General features: G+C 35.1%; 1 protein-coding gene across 1 annotated transcript; it reads right to left on the bottom strand.

Moving 5' to 3' along the window:
• Positions 1–1,922: 1,922 nt before the first annotated feature.
• Positions 1,923–22,220, bottom strand: LOC135695215 (tetratricopeptide repeat protein 39B-like). Its single transcript, XM_089109725.1, has 20 exons — positions 21,971–22,220; positions 19,954–20,070; positions 19,502–19,577; positions 18,556–18,611; positions 16,661–16,737; positions 14,601–14,668; positions 13,711–13,775; positions 13,284–13,389; positions 12,200–12,265; positions 11,529–11,637; positions 10,392–10,459; positions 9,943–10,002; positions 9,416–9,507; positions 8,232–8,301; positions 7,334–7,446; positions 6,845–6,962; positions 6,095–6,206; positions 5,842–5,959; positions 5,158–5,274; positions 1,923–3,105 (listed from the first exon to the last, which is right to left on the bottom strand). Exons 1-20 carry the CDS (start codon positions 22,024–22,026, stop codon positions 2,874–2,876), a joined length of 1,896 nt encoding a protein of 631 aa, XP_088965851.1. The 5' UTR covers positions 22,027–22,220; the 3' UTR covers positions 1,923–2,873.
• Positions 22,221–26,298: the final 4,078 nt, after the last annotated feature.

The following is a 26,298-nucleotide window of genomic DNA, read 5'->3' as shown; positions in this document are numbered from 1 at the left end:
AAAATCCACCTTTTTTACTACCCAAAATCTGACAAAAAACTAAGGCTATAGGCTTAGGAAAATTGTCAAAAAATGATGGAAATTTTTTTGCTTCAAAACAGTTGAAAACCATATAAAACAACTTTATAACACATTTAAATCATATTTGGGAGGTATTTATATGATTTCTTTCAAGAAAAATCCACCTTTTTTACTACCCAATATCTGACAAAAAACTAAGGCTATAGGCTTAGGAAAATTGTCAAAAAATGATGGATATTTTTTCGCTTCAAAACAGTTGAAAACCATATAAAACAACTTTATAACACATTTAAATCATATTTGGGAGGTATTTATATGATTTGTTTCAAGAAAAATCCACCTTTTTTACTACCCAAAATCTGACAAAAAACTAAGGCTATAGGCTTAGGAAAATTGTCAAAAAATGATGGAAATTTTTTTGCTTCAAAACAGTTGAAAACCATATAAAACAACTTTATAACACATTTAAATCATATTTGGGAGGTATTTATATGATTTCTTTCAAGAAAAATCCACCTTTTTTACTACCCAAAATCTGACAAAAAACTAAGGCTATAGGCTTAGGAAAATTGTCAAAAAATGATGGAATTTTTTTTGCTTCAAAACAGTTGAAAACCATATAAAACAACTTTATAACACATTTAAATCATATTTGGGAGGTATTTATATGATTTCTTTCAAGAAAAATCCACCTTTTTACTACCCAATATCTGACAAAAAACTAAGGCTATAGGCTTAGGAAAATTGTCAAAAAATGATGGATATTTTTTCGCTTCAAAACAGTTGAAAACCATATAAAACAACTTTAGAACACATTTAAATCATATTTGGGAGGTATTTATGTGATTTATTTCAAGAAAAATCTACCTTTTTCTTACCCAAAATCTGACAAAAAACTAAGGCTTAGGAAAATTGTCAAAAAATGATGGAATTTTTTTTGCTTCAAAACAGTTGAAAACCATATAAAACAACTTTATAACACATTTAAATCATATTTGGGAGGTATTTATATGATTTATTTCAAGAAAAATCCACCTTTTTTACTACCCAAAATCTGACAAAAAACTGAGGCTATAGGCTTAGGAAAATTGTCAAAAAATGATGGAAATTTTTTTGCTTCAAAACAGTTGAAAACCATATAAAACAACTTTATAACACATTTAAATCATATTTGGGAGGTATTTATATGATTTCTTTCAAGAAAAATCCACCTTTTTTACTACCCAATATCTGACAAAAAACTAAGGCTATAGGCTTAGGAAAATTGTCAAAAAATGATGGATAGTTTTTCGCTTCAAAACAGTTGAAAACCATATAAAACAACTTTATAACACATTTAAATCATATTTGGGAGGTATTTATATGATTTATTTCAAGAAAAATCCACCTTTTTTACTACCCAAAATCTGACAAAAAACTAAGGCTTTAGGCTTAGGAAAATTGTCAAAAAATGATGGAATTTTTTTTGCTTCAAAACAGTTGAAAACCATATAAAACAACTTTATAACACATTTAAATCATATTTGGGAGGTATTTATATGATTTCTTTCAAGAAAAATCCACCTTTTTTACTACCCAAAATCTGACAAAAAACTAAGGCTATAGGCTTAGGAAAATTGTCAAAAAATGATGGAATTTTTTTTGCTTCCAAACAGTTGAAAACCATATAAAACAACTTTATAACACATTTAAATCATATTTTGGAGGTATTTATATGATTTCTTTCAAGAAAAATCCACCTTTTTACTACCCAATATCTGACAAAAAACTAAGGCTATAGGCTTAGGAAAATTGTCAAAAAATGATGGAATTTTTTTTGCTTCAAAACAGTTGAAAACCATATAAAACAACTTTATAACTCATTTAAATCATATTTGGGAGGTATTTATATGATTTATTTCAAGAAAAATCCACCTTTTTTACTACCCGAAATCTGACAAAAAACTAAGGCTATAGGCTTAGGAAAATTGTCAAAAAATGATGGAATTTTTTCGCTTCAAAACAGTTGAAAACCATATAAAACAACTTTATAAGACATTTATATCATATTTGGAAGGTATTTATATGATTTCTTTCAAGAAAAATCCACCTTTATTACTACCCAAAACCTGACAAAAAATTAAGGCAATAAAACAGCTTTAGAACACTTTTAAATCTCTTTAATTTTAAAATGAAATATTATATATGTTTAGGAAAATGAACAAAATATGGTGTAACTGTACTTACTGCGGAGAAAAGTAATTCTTTCTTATTCTCCAGGGAAAAAATGTAGTTTTTAAATGGTATTGCCCGAACGATTAAAACTTATGGAAAAAATTTGTTCTGAGAGCTGATCAACTCAGCTTTGACTGTACCATTTCAGCGTGAAATGGCCAATTTGAGCGGATGGGACGAGTGTTTGCAGTAACGTACGAGCTTTGATTCTAACTACTCAGTTCAAGTTCTATGACACATGATTGTTAAAGCTAAATTGATGTTCACACGGTATCCTCTTCTTGTAACGATGAGACAAAAAAGCCAATTCTTAAAGTGCATTTAGGTAAATATTATAGAATCTATGGTTTTTATTGCCAACGGCTTCGCATATTTCTATTTTGACACAGATTCTTTACCAAATCGACATAACAGATTTATTGCAATTTAATTGAATATAATGACAATAAAATCAAAATTCTACAATATGGTTACACTTGATATTAATCTATAACTACAATTGCCAATTGAAATTTTTAAATACAACTTTACAACTTAACCTAAAACCGTTAATAAATACAGTAAAAATATATCTTAAAAAGTAGCGGCAAGCTGAATGTTGAAGCGATTCTACAAATAAACACTGCAGTTGTGCAGGTCTAAATTGAAGTTTCTTTGCGAAGGGTTATTTCTTTGTTGCTTGATAATTCTGAAACGTAATCGTTTTTAACATCAGCATCGGGGATCTCCACCACATCATAAACAGAATCATCTTCGCCTGAAGACGTTGATTGCCGGGATGATGACTTCATTTCTTCTTTTATCGCTTCTATGTTCGAATGGACGCGAAAATGAAGCCTGCTTTCCAGGCTGTATTTTGTGAATTTCTTTCTAAAATAGATAAAACACTGCATTTAAATTGAGAAGAAACTTTTTCTACCTTCCCTTTTAATGAAGATTTTCTACCTTCCCTTTTATGAAGATTTTCTACCTTCCTTTTTTATATTAAGCTCGGTTTCCATTAAATCGTAGAGCTATCGTAAATGGGTCGGCAACAGACTACGATCATTTGCGTTCTGCTCCCGGTTAACGAAAATAGTTCCTGGCGTTTCCTACCATTGTTGAGTGAGAGTCGTTAATCGGGAGCACCAGGGCAGTCAAATTGGGTACAACTTTCCAGACTATTAAGGAAACTACACATTGAAGACAACACTTTTTTACTTGCTATATAGCCGCTGTTGCAACTTATATACGTCATCAAAGAGCTGCGATGGATTATGCCACTGACTATCGCAGACTGTCAATGCGAATCAAAACACAAATCTGGCATTGTAGACGAAAGATAGAAGTTTTAAAACAAGATCGGCGACGATTGTGTCCCTGATAGCTTCAAAATTTAATAGAAACCAAGCTTTACTCCATTTCAAGACGAAATTAAAAATAACCCGCTCTCTATTCATTACATTGAGTAATAAGAATTTTTTATTGAAGACTTTGTGCCAACATATTTGGCGCAATTTTCCTCTCTTGAATATGGGCCTTCTAAAACCTTCAAAACGTATATTCAAATTTTGGCAGGAAAGGTATCACGTGAGACTGTGACGTATTCGTTGACAACTTTTGTATTGCTTGGTATGCTCATGGAGAGTGTATTTTGAAATCTTCTTTATCACAGTTTATTGTGATTCAACGTGACACAACACATCAAGCATAGGTATTCAACTGAACACCGAATTTCGTGCAAAATGGAAGAACATGTTTTGTTTTGTTGCCTACAGACCCACGCCGACAATAGGACTGCTGCAATTTCCAGGAGACTTAAAAAAAATTAAACTATTACAGAAGGAAATAGTTGCTCAAATAAACATAAAAACATGGTCATTCAATAGCTTTTCTCTTCATTTTACGGTCGATCCAAGTATTGATTCATTAAAGATGATTTCTTATAAATAGAATGTGTTGGTGTTGCGTTGAAGGTAAAGCCCATGCAAAAAACAAAGAAAGTAAATATTACAATCGAAACAAAGTGAATATAAATAAGAAGATTGAACATGAACGAGAAATTATCAGTACCACAAAACAACTGCATCTTTCTATAAGAAAATTGAATATCAGTTTGATTGCACTGAAAATGAAACGTGTATTAACGTGACTGTGGGGAGAAACTATTGTCCATTGGGCTGGAAAACTATGCTTGGACGGCTTTTTTCTATAACGGTTAAAAAGCTTTTAATTTTTTTTAAGAACTTTTTTGTAAGTCCTATCAATTGAATGTTCAATCCACAGGTTGCAGAAAAGAGACCACAAGGCCTCGACCATAACCGTTGTATGAATTTCGATTTATAACAAAATCTTAAAGTTAAAGAAGCAAAACTTGCCATTTAATATTTCTTCCAACTTTGTTCTACTTTTGCCTCATTTTCAAAATCGTTCTTCCAAGAATCCACATTGCCTCTTTCTTGCACATGCGTCCTGCATTACCCACTTGTTAATTCGCGTTAAACTCAAATATTGCGCGGCATCGTCAAAAACGCAAACGTTGAAAACCAGGTCACATGACGCTTTCACGTGACGCTGTATCCAGCAATCTGTCTTGGGCGCCAACGCTTCCGCGTAAAAAATGTTCTCGGAACTCAAAAACACTTCCTAATTTTGATTCAATTCCCAATAAAAACGTCAATGAACGGGCTTTGTACAGTTTGTTGCACACTTCCATTAAGTCCCTTCTACTATAAGCACGCTCATTAAAAGACTCCTCGCGAACAATTCAACAAGCCTGCCTAACTCTCTCAAAAGAGCATTATTAGCTCAGTCACCGATTGTCCCGTTTAGAGTAAGGTGTAAATGAAGTGAATATTTATACTGCATAAAAACGGCCAATAAATGCGCCGTGTTACGTTGATCAATATCACGTATAGAATTTAATAGGAGAATGACCCAAACCTGACTTCTTCTAAATGTTTGATGGCATCAGAATTTCTTCCAATTGCTCTGAACAAGAAGCCAATTTCAGCATAGGCATATGGAACAAGGTAATTGTCTATCTTGATATCAGGCGCTCTGAATAAGGAGTGAAAGAATGAAAATCATACATGTTGCCATTAAAAGAAATTTTTTCGTCTATTATGATTAAAATCGCTTTTTGTTGCTATATGTACTATAGCAAGATAAAATTAAAAAAGCCCATAACTTATCGAAACCGATATGATAATAATAATATTTATGTTTTGCCTACCATCAGGGGACTCAAATCACCAAGAAAAAATTTGGCCAGATATCAGCAAATTGGAAGTGTGTCATTCTCCGAAATACCCGAATTAAATACATTCAATATGATTCAAATATTGTTTAAGCTAAGTTATTAATGAGGTTGAATATGGAGAAAAAACTTATTAAATAATTTTGATGATGTAGACAAGGAAAAAGCCAGGGCTAGCAGACTAGTTGTTATATAGCTACCTATCAAAGTGGGGGGGGGGTTGGGGAAAACATAGACTCCTCCCATACAAGCCCTGCCAGATGCGCACTTGCTAATGGGTCAAATAGGAATTTATGACAATAATAATTTCTTATATTAATTAACAATAGCCATTTCTTAATATCAGCAAGGTTGTAATACAGCCTTACTTTTCAACAACCTCTCTAAGGCACGCCTCTGCAGCGGAAGGGGAATCCAGGTAGCGAAGACACATCCCTTCCAGCAATTTACACAAGCTGTATTCATCTGCGTAAAACTCGTTTGTATCTTGAAAAAAAAAGAAATAACCAGTTTAATGGCACTTGAAATAAAAAAGCAGATTCAACCACAAAACAGTGCGGTAAAGGTGGTATGTAGAATCAAGAAATAATGCTTGGACAGTAGTCATCATAATAATCATACCTTTAGTGCTGACAACCTCCTTTAAGGTTATTCTAATGATGTCTAAATAATGTTCCATGAGTTCTTTACGATAGCCAGCCATCGAGAACCCATTCCAAATGTAAATAACTTCCTAAAGAAGATACAGAACAACAGTATAAATCAGTGGTAGCATAAGCTTAAAGAATTAGTTTAACTTGCCAAGACAGCGTTGGAAGAATGTGAAGGTATGGAATATTAAGGATGATTTCCTGTTGAGAATTTTGGACGATCGTTTAAAGAAGATACATAAGGATTGACTTTATCAACTATTTATTCATGTTTTAGTGGCAATACTCACATGTAATGATGTAACTCTACATTTAATCATTGAGAAGATTGATAAAAAGGGTCGAAAAAATACCCAAGAAAGGTCAGCAAATGAATAATAAATTATTCGAAATTTGTAGATTTTTCATGTAAATATTCCTACAAGTACTTTTTCACCTTCAGTTACGTATTTCAGTCACGTATAAAAAATATCACGAAATTCTTCTTTAATGCCGTGATAAGGTTGCATATACAATGTATTATAGGACAACAGTGTTAGGAAATGGCGGACACTAGAATCCAAATAAGATACAGGTATGTTTTATTCAAAGCCGATAATTAAAAGAGTGCAATTCTTCGTCTTCTTTCCTTTTTAACTTTGCTTCAAAGAATCCTAACTAAAAATGAAGTAAAGGCTCTTGATACCGATTGGCAGAAAACTAGAAAACAAAAAATGCCTACCAGTCCAGCTAAAACAAGTCTTTTCTTTTGCTTCACATACTTGTTCGCTTTATAAACTGCATATTTTTCAAATGGCAAGGATTTACCAGCAACCCTCTGTTTAAATTCTGGAACTAACCTAAACGCAAAGCAACTGCATTAAATGGGCCGAATACATAAGAAAGCAATCTGTCTTCACAGGGCCTAAAAATACCAAGTACCTTGGAAAGCTCAAGCAAAAAATTCACTTGATTGTAAAACTTACCACTTAGCCTATATTTAAAAAAAACAAAAAGTGCCTTGCTAGTCAAATTTTCAAAATCCAAATATGAGGCCCATTTTTATATGTTACCTCAAGTCCTTTGATGAAGTATAATTTTATGAAATTTCAAAACAGTCTAATCAATAATTAATCACATTCATAAAAATTTGCATTAGGTTTTCAATTTCTGTTTGCTTCAACTTCAAATTCAGAGGCACAAAACAGTGCACCCTTCATAAAAAACTCACTTAAAGATTTCTGTAATGGCCTTCTCTTCTTCTTCATCTTCCCAAAAATTGGTTTTTGTTTTCTCAAACATGTCCATTAATCGAAAGCAGCCTTCAAGGTACAGGTAGGCGGTCTATGTGATAGAAAATGATATGAAGATATAATTTTATATTGGATACGTCATAAATCATAGCGTTGCAGGGAATCTTTACTATATAGCTGGAATTCATTATTATAAAGCAGGTCAATTGCGAGCACCAGGGTAGGAGCATCAAGCGATGGGCACTTCTTACATTTACAGTAAAACAGACTACAACTTTTGACTATAAAGTCTTTACCAAAGCCAAACAGATCAGTTTATAACAAAAAAATGTTGCAGTTTTGAGTCCATCTATCTTAACCACATTGCCTTCAACAGAACTTGATCAGGCAGTTCTCTGTCGTACGAAATTCAGTTTTCTTTTATAAGCCATGCTCAAAGCTTACGGTGATAAAGAGTATTACGGACTTCTGAAAACAATTCGTCCCCACATGGCGGATTTTTGCCAACGAATAAATTGCTCAGTTGGCATCAAATTCAGAATCTCGAAACTGATTGATACCCACACCACAGGGTGCAGGCGACCGACACAAATCCTGAACTTAAACATTGAGGACTTTACGCAACATTAGGGTTCAATGGAGAGGAGAGAAAAAAATTGCAACGTACAAGAGTAATAGATTAAGTATCATAGCCAAGAGAGAACACAGCCTCCGAAGGAATTTCGTGCCGAGAATTTGCGTAATTTTTTACGATAATAATAGATTACCGTAACATAAATGCATGCATCAAAAAAATACAACAACATAATATAAATATATAATATAAAAAAAAATTGGTCACACTATGAGCAAACTACGGATAAATTATTAACTTACTTTTGACCACTTGCTCTCTTTTGCTAGTGTGCTTGCAAAATGAACGGCATCCTTCCATCTGCCTTGGAAACTGGTAGAAAGAAGATAACGAGATTCAGTTATGTATTGAAAAGGTGCCTTGATTGCTAAGAAGATACGTAAACCAAGGAAGAGAGATGAATAGAAATGGAAGATTGTAGAGACAACGTACAAGACTGACCATCTCGAATAAAGGAAAAGGTGAGCGAAAATAGACGGGGAAAATAAAGAAGAATTAAAAGGAAAAGAGGAAGACCACAACAAGAAGAATGAGAAGAAGTAGCAGAAGACAAAAAAGAAAAGGAAAACAAAGAAAAAGATAGATAATTTTACAAGAAGAGAAGAGCAAAAGAAGAGGAAGAAGAAGAAAAGAAGGAAGAGAAGGAGGAGGAATAAGAACAAGAAAGAAAAGAGATGAAAACAGGGAGACAAAGAAGGGGAAAAAGAAGTTACGGAAGAAGAAAAAGAAAGAGAAGAATGAGGCGAAGAAGAAGGAGAAGAAGAAGGTGAAGAATAAGGTTATGGAGAAAAGGAGAAAAAGGAGAAAGAGAAGAAGAAGAAGAAGAAGAAGGTGATGGAGAAGTGGACAAAGAAGAAGAACAAGGAAAAGGAGGAGAAGAAAGAGGAGAATAAGGAGGAGAAGGAGCAGAAGAAGCAGAAGGAGGAGAAGGAGGAAAAGAAAGAGGAGGAGAAGGAGGAGAAGAAGAAGGAGGAGGAGAAGACGAATGGAAGATCTACAAGGTGCAGTGGTATACCTTTGAATATCGCCGAGCATTGATAAAGATTTTTAAATCATCATCTGATTAAGAATTAAAGTCCCATATTTTAAAGGTTTACGACAAAATATTTTTGAAAACTAAATCATTTGACTTAATAATACAAAATATCAATTCCGCATTCTTTAACCTCAGCGCCTTTCTTTGCCAGCGCAGCATGGTTCTGAATTACCTACCTAGTTAGGCAGGTAAGCAAATAAGAAATGAATGGATGAGCATTATTTGGTAACTGCAATGTTACTGAAAGTTAAGGATAAACATTATGAATATTCTATGCAACGCAAAGACGAGCATAGGGGCCAGCAGTCTCAGTAGGGCCAATGATAGCACTGACGTGTTACACAGCAATATAGACTTCAAGCAGTCGCTATGTTATATAAATGTTCGAACCTGTTGCACCACATCAGCTCCCAGTAGCAAACATGATGAATCTGCTTCCATTCGACGTTCATTGACACTGCGCTTTCGTATCTTTGAATCGCCTTCAAAAAGGAGATCACACAATAACACAAGGTGAATCAAATACCAACGGCTAATCTTAAAATATTAAAATACCTGAGGACTATCCTTTTTTACACTGATGAATTCACTTCTCTACGCTTAAAAAGGAAATCTACATAGCCAGCTAAACATTCTGCTTCCTTGGAACATAAATGCCATAAAACCAAATGCCTATAGGGCTGAAAACAATCGTGACTGACTAAGTCAAGAAACCTCTATAAGCCCATACCAAACAGAAAATGACAAGGTGTCAATAAGAAGGTAATAAAGGAAGCTCAATTGGTTGCATACTGTATACAGTTTCCATTCACCAGGGCTTAGCAGTGATTGCAGACAAATAAATATGCCATGCCAATTTACCGATAAGATTTCTCTAAAATACAGTATCAATATTTGTTGAACTTTGAAGTACTTACATCCTCAAATTTTCCTTGAACTTGCTCTATTCTTCCAGCGAAATACAAAAAAATTGCACCCTACGATAGAAGACAAGGTACAAGTTTTTATCAGAATCAAGTAAAAATGGCTAGGGACAACTTCCTTTTGAAGGTATTGAATCTATCATATCATTGAATACTTAAAACCATCCTTAAAATTAAACTTTCTAAATCCATAATGACAAGTCTTGAGAATATTGAAAATGCAAATTACACGTAGAAAGAATCCATATAACAGCCGGTGCTCGATCAACAATTCACTGTCATTCTTATCAATATTGACTCATTGTATGTCATGCATTTCTAGAAGCCAGTGCGACCAGATTAGTTATGAGCTGCTTCTTGCACGGGTAGGAATCTTTCGAAACTTATCAAATAAGCAGGGATCAAACACAGGTTTAGAGAAACATATATCAAATATCACTCACCTCTGGAAACTTTTCTAGACAGGATCCAAGAACGCTTTTAGTGTACTCTTCGTTTGTATCCTTGAAACCTAAGCAAGAATTGCAATCTATAATTGGCAAGAAATTTTGAAATCGAAACATCAGCTAGCCAAGAAACATAAGATGGCTATCTCAAGGCTGACCGCCGCGGGGAAAGTCAATTGAAATTCAGAAGAACTCACGGTACAACAACAAGGGTACACTTGATTAAAATTGTCTTAGCAAAAGCCTACTTTAAAGAAGGCTCTTCTTCTTTCACCAGAAAAAGAATGCACACTTTTCTTGACTCTTAATTGTCCTTGTTTAAAGGGCAAGCTAAGAACTTAGAAAACTGAGTTGTAATAGTTAAGATCTTCATATAAGTTGTAAACAGTGAACGCCTTACAAGAATGTTTTTTAGGTGTTGATGCAAACACTAAAAGAAGAATTAACCTTTATTAATTTAAATACAAAATAAAACACTCTGTAAAAAACTCAGAGCTTCCTGGTAAGAAAATTCCAAATGTGAACAAGGATTACAATCGAACACAACGAGGACGTGTTGATACTTGGTTCAAGCCATGATGTGCTACAAGCTTGGTAGCAAAGGGTTTACAGGGCGTGACAATATTCCCCCGAGTGCACCAATTCAGTTAATGGCCTGGTTTGAATGTTACTCTCGAAATCGTTGTGCGACATTTCTGAGCTTAGATAAGGATTAAATACAATATTTTAGGGCGGATACATTTTAAGATCGTTTGTTTTGAATAGTAGACGTATTGGCTATCTTATATTTGAAAAATCGTAAGGGATTTGGCCGTGAAAAATCGTTCCGGCTTAACCTTTTCACCCTCAGTCGCTAACTACGGTCGATTTTCTTCAACCTTAAAAAGTGATTAACTTCGTCATAAAATCAAAATAATGAGCATAAAGATATTGAAAACTTATTTGTAGGCTAAACCTCTTGTCCTTAACCTGAATCTGGGATCAAAATTTGCGAAAAGAAATCCATTATTTTCAACTTTCTGTCAATGCATTTTCAACAAAATGTCCCATAAAACTGCTAGTCGTTTGATTCGTTGCATTTAAAAAACGACTCCTCTCTAGGCATATTCTGTCCTGCGTTCAACATTTACTCACCTAAGATTGGACCAACTACGATCCTATAGCCAAGAACTGTCATTGCACATAATGGTGATCGGATACCGTCCTTTTTGACACCATCTTCCAAATGGGTAAGGCCGAGACTCTGCATGGAAAATACAAAAGTAAATTTCACTAGTCCAAAACTATGGGAAAATGGTTACATGCAAATACGATACACAACAATCTTCCACTGGTTACCTGTAACCAAATTTGAATATATTTTATGCATATTATCGACATCAAAGAACTAAAAGGCATTCTCATTAGAGATGTGTTCCGTTGTGTCACTGCTATTTTTCCAGATTCAAATTAACAATTTTCATTCTTACTCCTTATTGGATTCATTCTTTTTAGATGCCTTGTTCATAGAAGTCAGAAAACTATTGTTGATTGATAAAATGTTGGATTCAGAGTGCCGTATTCAGTAGGACAAGATGTGCGAAGTTAGGAGGTGGCATAATTCCGCTTTAATGTTAGTGGAGTTGTTTTACATCTCGGTGAGTTTGTTTCACATCTTGTTTAGTAATTTTCACTTTCAGGGTCGTTTCATATAGTGACGTGGTTCCAAATGCAGGCACTTTCATACCATTGCGTTTTGGCGAAGAGTCAGCACGAATATCCAACAAGAATACAAGAATCTTCACAAACAAAGAAAAATGGGATACCTTATCTCCTGAAAAGCCAACCCATTCAAGAAGTCGTAAAATCTTCGTTGGTAGAAGTGATAAAAGCTGAAAATTTCGAAAAATAGAGTGAGTTACAAAATAAAATGAATTGTAATATTTTTCACGACACTTAACAGAAAAACACGACTATAATGCTGGCTTGTCGTTAGCAAACCTACACAGGGAGCCTCTCTTGTTTATATATCCGTAGCAAGCTTAGGTTTACATCTATGTGTAGGCTCCTTTTTCTTTGTGAGGTTAACATGAAGTACTGATGGTCATCTGGCTGATAGATTATATGTGTAAGAATCTGAATAATAAGTGCAGTTAAACAATTTCAGGTCCTCTGAAATGGTATCTTTTGTTAATGGCTTGGTATGGCAGTAGTACCGTAATGCCTCGGGCGCTTATTCGAGGTAGGCGCTTAATTTGAAAGTGATATACGGCGATTAGAAATGACATCAAGTTGGCAGAAGTTTTGATGGCAAAACTCCAAGAAAAGAAAAATGTCATCGCAATTATGACACAAGAAGCTATTTTTATAAGTTTCCATGTTATTTTGATGAAATGGAAAAATGAGAATGAAAGCTAAAACAAACTGTGTTGTTTATTCAATCTTTCTTGCTGAATTGCCTTCCAATTATGCTTTCGTCTTAGCGCCCGATTCTGAAGGTTGAAAGATGGGCGCTCATTCGAGGGGTGGGTGCTTTTTCCAGGGGGCGCTTATTTTAAGAGAGCGCTTGTTCGATGCATTACGGTATATAAATAAAATTGAATTGAATTGAATTGAATTGAATTGAATAAGAGAAAGATATGGTGGGAATAAATCAAAGTCCTAGAATGAAAAAAATATCCGGGCAGATGGCCAACTCAAAGCAGATTGTGGGTATCTTTGGTCAAAGATAATGAGTGCTTGATAACGGCAAAATAATACTTTAATTACAAAGACAGCATTGCACGCTTACGATACAGATAGCGGGAAGAAGTTCTTTGAGATAACAATTTCCTTTGGCCGATCCGACGGACGGGATAGATGGAAAGAAAATTTTAAAACAGCTGATACGAAAAAGAATTCGTAGCTTACAAGGTTAAATGTCCCGATGCCCAGATGAACGCCACCTTCAAAATCAAGCCGATTTGCAGCCTTGGCTAGGCCTGATGGACATTGTGACATCAACTGTAAACATGACCTATAAAAAGATGGCAGCGAAATCAAAGGACTTTGAAAAAAGTTTAAATGAACCATATTAACGATGCTGACTTTCAGTCCTAACACAGTATCATAGGAAGTTAAATACGTTCTACTGTCAAGATATCTTGTTCGGCTGGTTTCATCCAGGCCTTTTCAATTACATTAGGGTTTCTCCCGGTGGTTTTAAATCTTTTTGGACTAGGTGCAGATTAGAATAGCAAAAATGAATGGCAAGAGTCTCAGTTAATCAAACAAAAAATTGCTTTTAAAATTGCCAAGACATAGATGTAACATTAAAAGCGGATTAATATTTGATTACCTGTATATACTATAGGCGTGTTTTATCTTCAAGCTGCCTTTGATAAAACTTATTAAATTCTCGTCCTGGAAAGTGAAATAAAGGATAAAAAAGGAGTGTCTACCGTGTATAGAAGACATAGAGCAAGATTAAAGAAAAGAATGAATCAAAGAGATATCAAAGCCTTGAACTCTTATTAAAAAATCGGCCTATTTGAAATTCCTTATGGCGTGAACATTTTATCAAATGGCTATCAAATGTACTTTCTAATGGTCGTTGAAAATTTTTAAAAAGTGTATTCTAAAAAAGGCGTCTGAAGTATATAACTACAGGGAAAGGACAAATCGATATGTCTAAACGGGTTTCTTTTACAGAATCAGGAAGAAAGAATTGAAGTAACGCTTTGCACAAATTCCATTCTGTTTACATTCTGGGGGGAACTTTTAATGTCATATTATAGAGGTAGATCAGTCCAGAATAATGGATGAACACCCAAAGTGCATCATTATAATTAATCCTTCAATTGATCATATGTAAATTAACCTTCTCCTATTTGATAGAAATCGATAGAAAATATTAGACATCAAACAGAAAACCAATGAGCAGTGTTAGTTCTAAATTATAAGACTTCACTTCAGTTACAGGCAACAAAAACATACAAACAGAACTCAAAACCTATGACCTTGTCATACTACAATAGCCAACAATCAATTTCCCCAAATTCTTGTCTTCGTTCCCAAGAAATGTCGAATTAGATGAGATTTACATCCTAAAATGAGGAATTATCCCCCCTTCAAATATTAATTGTACCAAATGGAGGATCTTGTAATTTCAAACCTGGAATTTTGAGTAAATACAGTCTAATCTACCCATAAATTTGAGCATCTGTTAAACATCGATTACAAACAAACCTGGATAAACGTGAGAATCGCCCTTTCTAACAGACATTCAGCATAACACAGCTCTGCATGGATCTCCACTGTAAAAAAATAATACAAGCTAAGTCAGAAAATCTTCAGTATGTAGGGAGAAGAAACACTCAATGATCCAATTATAAAGTCCCAAGATATGCACTCCACCGATCGACTTTTAGACAACCGAGCAACAATTTAGACAACCGAGCAACAATTTAGACAACCGAGCAACAATTTAGACAACCGAGCAACAATTTGTCAACTCAATATCTGTAACAATGTAAAAACACAGATTGTTTAAATCATGGCTTTCATCAAAAAGATTGCTTAAGGTTAATCGAAACTAAAGTGCATTTCAACTCATATTTGCTAAAAAGCTGTATAAAATTAGTATATCGCGTAACAGAGACCCGGCCTCCATTGAATCTTGAGCATGCGTTGGCCTACCAAGATACAAAGGCCTTTAAGGGCCTGTTTACATGGAGTGGGCTAGTTTCCGCAGGTGAGATCGTATTCGTGTTTACATGAGGACGCCATTTATCCCACTTAGGTGGGATGGCCTCTTATTTGAAGATTGTTAATGAGGTTTTTTTAGTTTTTGGCGCCACAATAATGAATATCAGTTTTCCTCAACAATGGCGAATAACAATTGGATTCTTTTCTGACCGTTAAATTATACGTTATGCTCGGATTCGTACTTCAGTTAGACGGAATTCTGATTTTGTGTTCGATCTATCAAAAGTATACGATCGACAGGTTCGTGTCATTTCAATCGAGGAAACGTTTGAATTCTCTAGGTTTCTGTACGCCTTTACTACAGTTTTAGAGCCTGATCTGTTACTGCCGATTCATACGACAGTATGATTTGGTTTAGTTTGGCGCCAACTTCCTCTATGCAAGCACAATGAGTTTCAGTGAGTGGGTTAGCCCACCTGATTTCGTTTACATGGATAATTTCCATCCCACTTCACGCGGATCCCACCTGTCCTTCTCGCGGATCTCACCTGAGCGGGCTGGCCTACTCTCCATGTAAACGCAAATACAGAGTACAAAGGGATTTTTAGAAAGCACGGACCCCACTTGAGTTGACCAGCCCACTTCATGTAAACAGGCCTTAGGAAACTTTTACAGCGTCACCTGTCTCTCAACAAATCTTCCATGAATTCTTTTTAGTAAAAGTATATACACAGATGCTTGAATCTGTTCAATTGCTGATACTTTATTTAGCTGACATTGCTTGCCTGCCGGTGTCATATGCGTTTCGGTAACCTTATGCATTTCGGTCGGGGTACACAAACCCATGACAGTTTTGGTTATGCAAAAATGTACTCAAGCATTAAAACAATAGGGTGCCAAAACGAATGGTGGAATTTTGCATGCAAAACGGTCCGGGTACACAAACGGGTGAAAATTTTGTTTATGCAAAAATGTACCCAAGCTTTAAACAATAGGGTACCAAAACGAATGGTGGAATTTAGCATGTGACCCGGTCTGGGTACAGAAATGTTCTGGTTCACATTTTTCAGAATGTAAAGAACAATCGAACTTTTTTTAAAAAGGGGTGCTAATAAGAAGCGGTGTTGTGGTTTCCCTTGTTCAGTTTATGCAAAAAGAAGTACAACATTAATGGCGACTCCAAAGTTTGCTTGATTGACAAGTGTGAAATTTTAAACTCGAAAAGCATTTTGGTCAGTTTGTTACTCATAACGTGTCATAACATCGCACTGCGATGAAATCACATGATTTGAAACACATTCTGTTTAACAATGTTACACTTTTGCATAGAGTACGGAAACGCACATTACACCTACACCGGCATTAACAGCTGCATTGTTTACACTTTCCATAGATAGAGAGCTTACTCAAATTCTCAATCGGAAAAAAGTAATATCTTGCCAAAGAAATTATATTTTGGGTAAACGGGAAAACGGCTGTTAGGAGTGTAAGATTTCAATCGCAGTGTTTTTCCCGAGGAGGTCTTTGAAGAATTTTCAGCAACTTTACATGAGAACAGTAACACATAACGCAGATAAAATAAATCATTCTAGGAACCTCACATTCGGAATATTCTTCGAAATGCGGTTTACCAACGAAAGCGTACAGCGATTCCGTCCATGTTTGATTTCTTCGAAACCTTGACAAAAATGCAAGAGTAAATATGGTCAATACAAGCAGCAATTTAATTGGGGGATAACAACAAACGTTACTGACGACCAACGGATTTAAAGAGAGGATTTGCATCTAATGTCATCGAGACATTCAAGTCCAAAGCAGCTCAACAAGGTCTGAAAATGGATATCTTGAGTAAATCTGGACGCCATGGCTATGGAGGCTCGATCCAGTCCTTTTCATGATCGTTGAATGCTGCAAAATTAAAGCCTTTCTCCAATAATAGCTGAAATTATCTGATACAAGGGGGAACACTAAACACATTATTCTGGAAAATGCATTCAACAAAGTTTTGACATCTATCTAATGCTTTCGCTCAAGCACAATGCTGGCTTTAGGCCACTTTGAGATCCCATCGACAGATATTTCTGAATGTCTTATGAGCAATTTTTTAAAGAAAATCTGAATGGATTAAAACTTTAGCCAAAACAAGAATAACATCGACGATGTGATGCGTCAAGAGAACGATGTATTGGTTAAGCAACATCTGCTTAGTCCCTCATAAAACGGATGAAAATAACATGATGATGAATACATAATCATGTGGTTTCTTCTAAAACTCCTTAACTTGTTAACTATAGTAAGAAATAATAACGACTAAGCACACCGCATATTGCAACATGACCCTTTGAAAAGCTTATCTAAATATTTCTCATTTTCAATAATTTAAAGCCTTTATACTGTTGAAACCACGATATGTACAGAATTCTTTACAATAATACCCAGAGGAAAATATTTAGTATGAAACCGTTCGCGAAATTTACCCCTTCGAAACAAATGCTGAAGAAAACTGATGTTTTGACTTCTCAAATGTTAAATATATAAATGGATTTTCGCTTTTGTTTTAGAAACGAACACTAGAACTATTGTAAAGAGCAGCAAATACAGACTAATTGCCACTCAAACGCAGACCCTAACTGAATATGTTCTCATTTGTAAACATGACCGGTGTCGCCATTTTGGCTTTGTGGTGTACATAGCTTAGTGATTGTCGAGTCAAAATTGATTAAAAGATCCAATTATATCCTAAAAATTTTTATTGCGGACGCTTAAGATATTTTGTCGTATTAAATATTTGGGATATCCAGTCAGGGGGAAAGATCATTTTTATCATTCTTTTACGGCACAGATAAAGAGATGCCATAGAAAAAATACTTATGCACTTTGCTTTCAGAAGTGGAATTGATAAAATAATATGAATAAATTGTTATTTCAGTTGATCTAAGCCATCTAACAGAGTTTTTATGGGTGCTAGAAGCACCAAGGAAGACCTTATCAGGCGCTCATCATCCTTGACCAAGGATACCCACAATCTGCTTGGAGTTGGCCATCTGCCTGGATTTTTTTTGCATTCTAGGAGTTTGATTTATTCTTTCCATTTATTGCCACTTGCAATTAAAAATATTATTTGATTTTTTCAGTTCTTCCCTAACTTGAAGCGGTATCTGCCCCTGCTACTTTGACTGCTTTCACACAAATAAGACTTACTTTCACTTACTTAAGAACAAGGTTGAATGGGCTATGAGGAGCTCACAGCCAGAGGGCTACTAACATATTCTAAAGAGTTACATCTGAAATGGAAACTTTTAATAATGAAGGGGTGCAGTGGGAGTTGGATAGAGGGTTGGAGGTACAAAGTTCTTCCAAAAATTCAACAACGAAGCATTAACTTCCAAATCCTTTTTTTAAAAGACTGTTTTATATTGCCCCCAAGAAGCATTGTGCCTGGCCATATAACTATTACAATAATAAGTAACTGAGTTAAAAAATGTGATTTGCTTACTTGTTGCAAACTTGTAAACCCCTTTTCACTGATTTACATGCAGTTTCGATGGCATCCTGAAATGTAGAATCGGAATCAAAGCATCTCCAAATAATTTTGAAACAAACATTAACTTGACCAGCTTTGAAAGTCAGAGACAAAACATCATACAGTTTTTAACAGAAAATGAATTTTAGCATGTATGATGGATTTGTGTCGTTTTTCATTCTTTTTCACAATTGACTACTTTATAGACTTCTTTAGTTTTTATACCTTCTTATACAAAAATTATTTTGTTCTTATACGTTTGGTCTCATTCCTTTAAAATATCCAGAATTGTATGGTAGACATAGCTTTCATCAGGCTTGGCCATTTAAGGAGAGCCATAGCTCTTGCTCCCCTCAAGGCTCTCCTCAAATGCTGGAGGGGAGCTAGAAGTAGCTCTCCTAAATTGTTCTAGAAAGCAAATTTGCTCTCCTTGAAATCAATTTTTCCTTTGTTTCTATTCTTATAGCTCACCTGAATACTACTAGGAGAGCTGTTTACTGCTCCCCTGTTAAAAGTCTTATGGCCAGGCCTGCTTTCATCTTATTTAAAAAGATATTCACCATGAAATAACTACCCTATCTAAAATATATTTTAAAAGATGAGCAGAAGGATTCAATTCCTAACAATCTCTGACAATCCCTGTAACATAAAAATTTACTGATGAGCATTTATTTACCAGCCCTGTATAACTATATCTATACGACCAGCTGATTTTATGCAATTTTTTGTGCATAATAATCATGTCCATTAGAATTTAATAAAATTACAGCAACATGCCTCCTGGATTTCTAGGATCAAGGGCATGTAGCTTCATTTACCAAGAAACGATAGGACTAGGTAACTTGTCTTGACAATTTAATTTATCTATCTAAATCATCTTGAAATTTTATCATCAGATTCAAGTTTAATGTATACTTACTGATTCATATGTCATTATGGCCTGGAGATATGAAATGGTAGAGTACCCAAGAGCATGGTAGATACTGTCGCTTGTGCTAAAAAGAATGAAACAGATTCAAAACATGAGTAAACCAGCAATCCATAACATTTGAGAGCAAGAGAAAACCAATAGAATTTGGCAAATTCAGCCTGTTTGGAACTGAATAATGCTTAAACAACATATACAATAAAATTGTCTATTCAGCCCATTAGTAGAATTAAACCATTAAAACTATCAATTTGAATTCTTAATATTTGACTGCTTGGCAATTCAAAATTTTTCTTCTTGTAAAAAATTTGATCAATATTTGAAAACTTGCCTTTCTGGCAATATAAACAAATCTTACTTTAACTAGCCAGATATTGAGTGCATTCGTGAAATAAATACAGCTATTTAAGAAGACAAAAGATGATCTGAAAAAAAATAATTACTGAGGTTCAAGCAGTGCTTGTGCCTCCCCAAATCTGTTGCACAGGCACAGAGCCATGGCTTCATTTGTATCTGATATTGCTGCTTGAAGATTCATACCATTGTATTTTAGTGATGCTCTAAAATAAAAATAAATTGCAGGTTTAAAATATGTGTGAATACTTTCATGATAGGTGATAAATCTTGAATTGAAAGTGTTACATTTTCTTAAGATTCCTGTTAAACTCCTAAAAATTCTTAAAAATATAAACATATTAAAAACATTTTTGATTCGATTAAAACAAAGGAAAACAGGGAAAATAAAGATCATGCAAAAAGCATGTTTTCGTTGCATTCATTTTATATATATATATATATATATATATATATATATATATATATATATATATATATATCCTTTGATATGGTAGACCTTTTAGAACCACAGCACTTACTAATACTAAAACATCTAACAAAGCATAGGCTACTAGGTTCTTGATTACGCTAAGCACTGCAAAATAAGGAAACAAAATCTGATGTTACCAGAAAATTGCAGCATTGCAAAAATTATTCTTTCTTTGTATATATTTTCTGAGTAGCTCACTAAAAAGATCCTATTCCCATTTCTAAACTGTGCATAAGAGAAACCACAAAACTGGCATAAAAATACCTTTTCGAAATTCTTTTAAAAATACCTTTTAAAATTCCATGGTAACTATTAATTTAAATCTTTGGTTTCTAAAAATAAACTTTTTCCCAACTATTGATTCCTATTTATACAATTAATTGAAGTATACCCAATTTCTTGATGCAAGATAACAAGACAAAGTACCAAGAAATTTTTTCTCAACACTTATTTCCCAGCTGCGTTTGTCCAAATCTTCCTAAGCATATTTGATAACCCATGTGAACAAGCAAAATACATGCTGATAAAGAGTTTCTTGACTTGTACAGTCTGTGGTAGGTTATCTCATTTGCAGAAAGCATAACATTTGAGCAGCTGACATTGGTTCCTTTCCTGACAAATAGCACAGCTCAGCTAGAGCAGTAGAACATTTTCAAATAAAGTGGTGCTTGACTTGAATGTATGGCATCTTCATAACAGTTTATAATGAAAACAATTAATGGATGCTTGAGAACAATCATAGAACCAAGGAGCACCTAGTGGTTTTAAAACAAAGGCTGTAACAGCCTCTGAACCACCAAATACATCAAAACATTTTGAAGCCCTTTTTACTAAGGTCAGAACTTGTAGGAAAATGCAGTAGCTCACTCTGCTAGAAAATCTAACACCAACAAATTAGATCTCAACCAAAAAATGGGAATTTCCAATAAAATGGAATTGATATTTTTATTTTCAAGGAGCATGTTTAAAAGAATGTTGGATTTGTTTAAAACAGGCTTTTGTTACTATTCTTCATTTTATTTGTTGTCTACACCTATGTGTATTTCAGGCTGTCTTACTGGCGTAGAATTCTGGAGATTGCTGTTTTAGTGGAAGCATGCAGTTTTCTAGACACAGCAGCACCAACAGGTACTAAACTTCGCCCAGAAAAATATTATGCAAAGTGTGCAAAATATGCAACTGATAGGGGTTTATAACAAAAGTAAATCATTAAACAATACGAGATTGAAATTAAGAAATGCTTATTATGGCAAATAACGTGACAACATTCTTCGGTTTTTTAATAACTGTAATTTTGTTTACTTGTAATTTTCTCTACTTGTGGAGTTGGCAAGACAGCTAACGAAAACTGCCAATGATGCGAAATCTAAACTGACGCATTCAATTCGCAATGATTAATGCAAACATATTGATTTATGCAATTCAGTCAATGCATCGAAGATTCCATTTTCGCTGATTTTGACAGATTTCTTCAATCGACAAGAACAGGTAGCCTTCATTTATAAACCAAATAACAGGGAAACTAAGAAAACAGTTGCTTTTCCTGTTATTCAAAATCAAATACTTGCTCGCCTTGGCTCTGGTCGTTTACAAAGAAGAAAGTTTTGAAAACATAAGTAAATCACAATACATACTTTGTTGTGCTTTGCTGCTCCGGATTCTCGTCGGCTTTTGAAGCCACAGAATTCATCCTCGCCACTTTCAGGTCAAGCAAATACCTAAAATAACTGAAGGTAGGCGTTTGATAATAGCGCAAGTTTGCAAGAAGACATAGTAGTCTTATGTGAATAATAGCCCTTGCAATTTATGACATGCCTATCTTCGCAGCAGTAAAGGCCCTGCCATTATGTACTTTTTCATTCAACTCAATGACATGTCGAAAGAACATTTGGGCGTTTGATGGAAGCCCTGTATCCACGGGCGCGAAATATTAGCATTGACAAAACCTCCGCCCCCTCCCAATTCGGAAATTCAGGGATGAAACCGGCTAATTTAACAGGGTTTATCCAGAAAAGCAATTTTCCACCCAACAAAATTATCCTCTGGAAAAAAGAACCCAAAAAATTAAACACAGCCATGAAGTATAAAAAAACTATCACATCTAGGATAGAATCTCTAAACCTATATTTAGCTAATCATGACTCTTCACAAGTTGTAACTTGTGAAATGACGGGGAATCGCAGTGAACATTTACCCTTCTACAGGGCCTCCGACGAAGAGGGGGGCCGGGGGGCCTTGCCCCCCCCCACTTTTTTGCAAAACAATAGAGTTTTTTTCAAAATCATTTATCATGGGTGTTAAATTTTCCCTTGGCCCACCCACTTTTCAACCTTTGTCGGAGCCCATGTTCTAGTGTCGCCTGTTTAAGCACCCTTCTTCTAGCCTATGCTCCTGACCCCTAACTTGCAGTACAGGCTACCTTCCTTTTCAATGTAAAAAAAATTCCGTAAATCCACGGATTGACCCCCCCCCCCTTCTTTCGTGTTAGCCTGTGCTGTAATGAGATAAGAAAAAAATTAAGCTCAGTCTGGCTGTTCTCAACTTTTCTAAAACTTTGGGGCTGGATTGCATTTAATTTGTTCTTAAAATTATGGATCCAATCACTAGCATTTGCGCTCAAGGGAAGTGAGTATTCAGTACTTAGGCTGAACAAAATATTTCTGGCATCTAGAGACATGAACTTGACAGCTATGAAAATTACTGTCTGCTTCAAGGATTTTCCATCCTTTGGTGGATGGGACTGTGACCGGCCCTGCAAAGATTGAAAAACGTCTGTAAATAAACTTTGTTCAAAATTGCATTTTACACTACAGTTCTTAACTTGACCAATTTTGAGGGATATGTTCTTATAAAATTGTTGCCATTTAATGCACAAAACCCGTTATTAAATAAGAGTAAGGTGGCCCTCACAATATTTGACCATTATCAATCACAGAACTGAAGATGGCCTTCTCTCATCATTTGGACCATTTACTATTGGGCTATCGGTGTGCCCAGGGGCGTCGCGACCGGGGTTGTGAGGGGGTGTCACATTAGAAATTTCAGGTAAAACCCGCTCGGTGGAAGAATTGCTTTAGGTATTTTAGAGACCTTCATGTCATAAAATCAATAGAGGATCAAGCAAAGGTAGTTGCTCCGTTGGTTAAATATGATATTCCTTGATATGAATGAAGGTAAACAAACTAATGATTTGAAGATTTGAAGATTTCTTGTTGGCACTAAATCGAAAAAATCCAGGCCCTCTTTCGGTAAAACTGTGTCTTGTGTCCATTTCCTCTAAAGTTTCTCAGTAGAAGCGTCAACTACAATTCACTATAAGCTCCAGATTTTTTTTAACATTCAAAAGGCATGCTAAGAAGGAAAGAGGGATCTAAATTGACAACCAATGCTGCTTGTTACCTAGCTTCAGAAGTAACTGACAACATGGTATTTCTCAAGACCACGGCGAAATTGTATCAGTTGTTTTCATCTGGTGTTCAATTTGTTTGCAAAAAATTATTTTTAATAGGATCAGGAGGATTGCTTTAGAGAAATGTGCTTGAAAGAGTGCATTTTTCAGGGAACTAGAAGCATCAAAATTCGAAAAGCGGTCTTTGCTGACTCGCCTGCAGAAAAGAGTTCTTTGCTGTATTGAATTCAAACCATTTACAGCTCTATCCGCACCAATTTTTAAGTCGTTAAAAATTCTTAAACTTGAGGATTCTTTGCATTTGAGTATTCTTACTTTTGTTTATAAGGCAATAGATAGGTAACCCCCTTCCTGCTTTCACAATTATTTCCAGCCAGACTCAACTATCCATAAGATTGGAACTCACCAGGCAACCAGAGGTGATATCTTCAAATCACTTAAGAACACTACCTTTATGGTCTTCCAACAATTCAATATTTTGGCTCCAAACTTTGGAACACCCTTCCATTTTTCATTCGTCTTGCTAGCTCCGTTGCAGTTTTTTGGTCCAAATTGAAAATTCATTTCGTTGACTCATACTGAAAACTCACTTCATGAACTCAACCTTGTTTCTCGATAAAAAATCTCTCTGAATTGTTGCTATTCATTTGGTTTCTTCAAAAAAATCTGGCAAACATATTGTTTTGATTCTAATACAATATGTTGTAGTTTTATTATTTCTACAGGGGGGTTTCTACGGGGAGGGGGGCTCTCTCTCGATTAGTTGACCTATTTAAAGAGCTCCTCCTAAATCAGTCCATCTTGAATACAGTCATGTAAAGTTCTTTTTCTGTAATCTTTAATTTTAATTTGTTTTTGTGTAGTGCCGTATTTTTGTATGTATTTAGGTGTAGTGTATTATGTAGAGTCGATTTAGGACTGATTGATGAATGGTGAAAACTGAATTTGAACAAACAAATATAGATGAAAAAGTCAACATTTCAATAATATTCGAGCTTGGCCATTACTGTTAATCAATTTTGAACTTTAGCAACTTCGAACTGCATGGGCTCCGATGCAGGTTTCAAAGTGGCGGGGGGGGGGGGCAAGGGAAAATTCAACAATCATAACAAAAGATGTTGAACAAAGCTCTATTTTTTTGCAAAAAGTGGGGAACATGCCCCCTGGGCCTCCACCCTTCGTCGGAGGCCCTGACCTAAATATTTTTGCAAAACTTTTACTTATAAGAAAGTATGCATATAAATTTGAAACGTTCAACAAAAACGATCGTTGCACATTGAACATTAGAAATGTGCTATAGATTCAACAAAAACGACCAAAAATTTAAAAGCAGCAACTTTCTTCAACTTTGGCGCACCGGGAAATCAAAATGATAATCGTCTTTTTTGAGAAATAACCTGTTTTTTGAAAACGGGCAGTTTAAACCAAATATTAAATGTTATCACACAATTGTTCGATTGAGATGTCAAGGCTGCCACCTGCTCGACATTTCGGACGACAAGACTGAATTCTGCTTACCTAATCAGTTAGCATGCAATTAGGTCATGGTCATCCTACAATGGACGTCTTCATGCAATTGGGGCTTGCACCATTTCTGAACGCTTCAGTTTTATAAACAAAGGTAACTAAAACAAGTGACTGTTTTTAGAACCAGTAAAATTTAAGTTCAGGCTGACTGAATCTACTTGTTTCTAAATTAATAGGGTGTAAGCAATGCGCTTTCTCGCTCTAGGGAGATGTTCAGGCCTCATTTGCCAACAAAGTTTAAACATTCACCGAAAAATCACCCACCCATGGCTACGAATCCTCATTCTTGAGATAAAATGTTGTTTAAAGTTACATTTTACAGTAGCTCAGCCTCAGCTTGTTCTTAATTTGCTCTTAACATTTGACCAATTTTGAGGCTCGTGTTCTTATAAAATTGTTCTTATAAAAAGAAGAGTGTAAACAACACACTTCAAAATGTGCTTTAAATTGAGCAATAGTTCTCCCTGTTGGAAATATACACTCTTACCAGACAGTGAGAATACTATGGAACAATCTAGCTTATTCTTTCATATCATCCTAGTATATCTGTAGTATTAGTTAAATTCTATTTGTTTGCAAAAGAATTACTTCGGCTTTCAGTGCCGCTTGCCTATTGAGAATGTTACCAATGGAGTCCTAAGGTGAAAACGTTCTGAGGTTTTAAACTCTGAAGAGTGTCAGACGAAAAGCTTTAGTTTACACAAATGTTTGCTTTTTTCAAAGCCATTTTCAAGTTTTGTACCACCAAAAGGTTGTTTTCCTTATTTTACAACCCCCCTTACCACAGTCGATGACGTCACAAAAATATACTTTTGAAACGTCTTTAATTTTGACCCCATAACTTGCAAAAGCGTCCTTAAATACCTCTAAATGTACAAAACCAGTTAAACGTGTGGCAAATTGGCTGAAATATGTTCACATTAGCACAGGCTCTTCCCGAATCAAAGTGTTTAGGTCTCTGTTCCTAACTTTATGAACAGAGCCAAAATGAAAGTGACCCATGTAGCAAACTTCAAATCTTTCTGG

This window comes from Rhopilema esculentum, chromosome 8 (genome assembly GCF_057945365.1).
Source record: "Rhopilema esculentum isolate cy_ngs chromosome 8, ASM5794536v1, whole genome shotgun sequence".
Lineage (NCBI taxonomy): Eukaryota > Metazoa > Cnidaria > Scyphozoa > Rhizostomeae > Rhizostomatidae > Rhopilema > Rhopilema esculentum.
The sequence above is the reverse complement of the archived record's forward strand: the minus strand, read 5'-3'. Positions and strand labels throughout refer to the sequence as shown.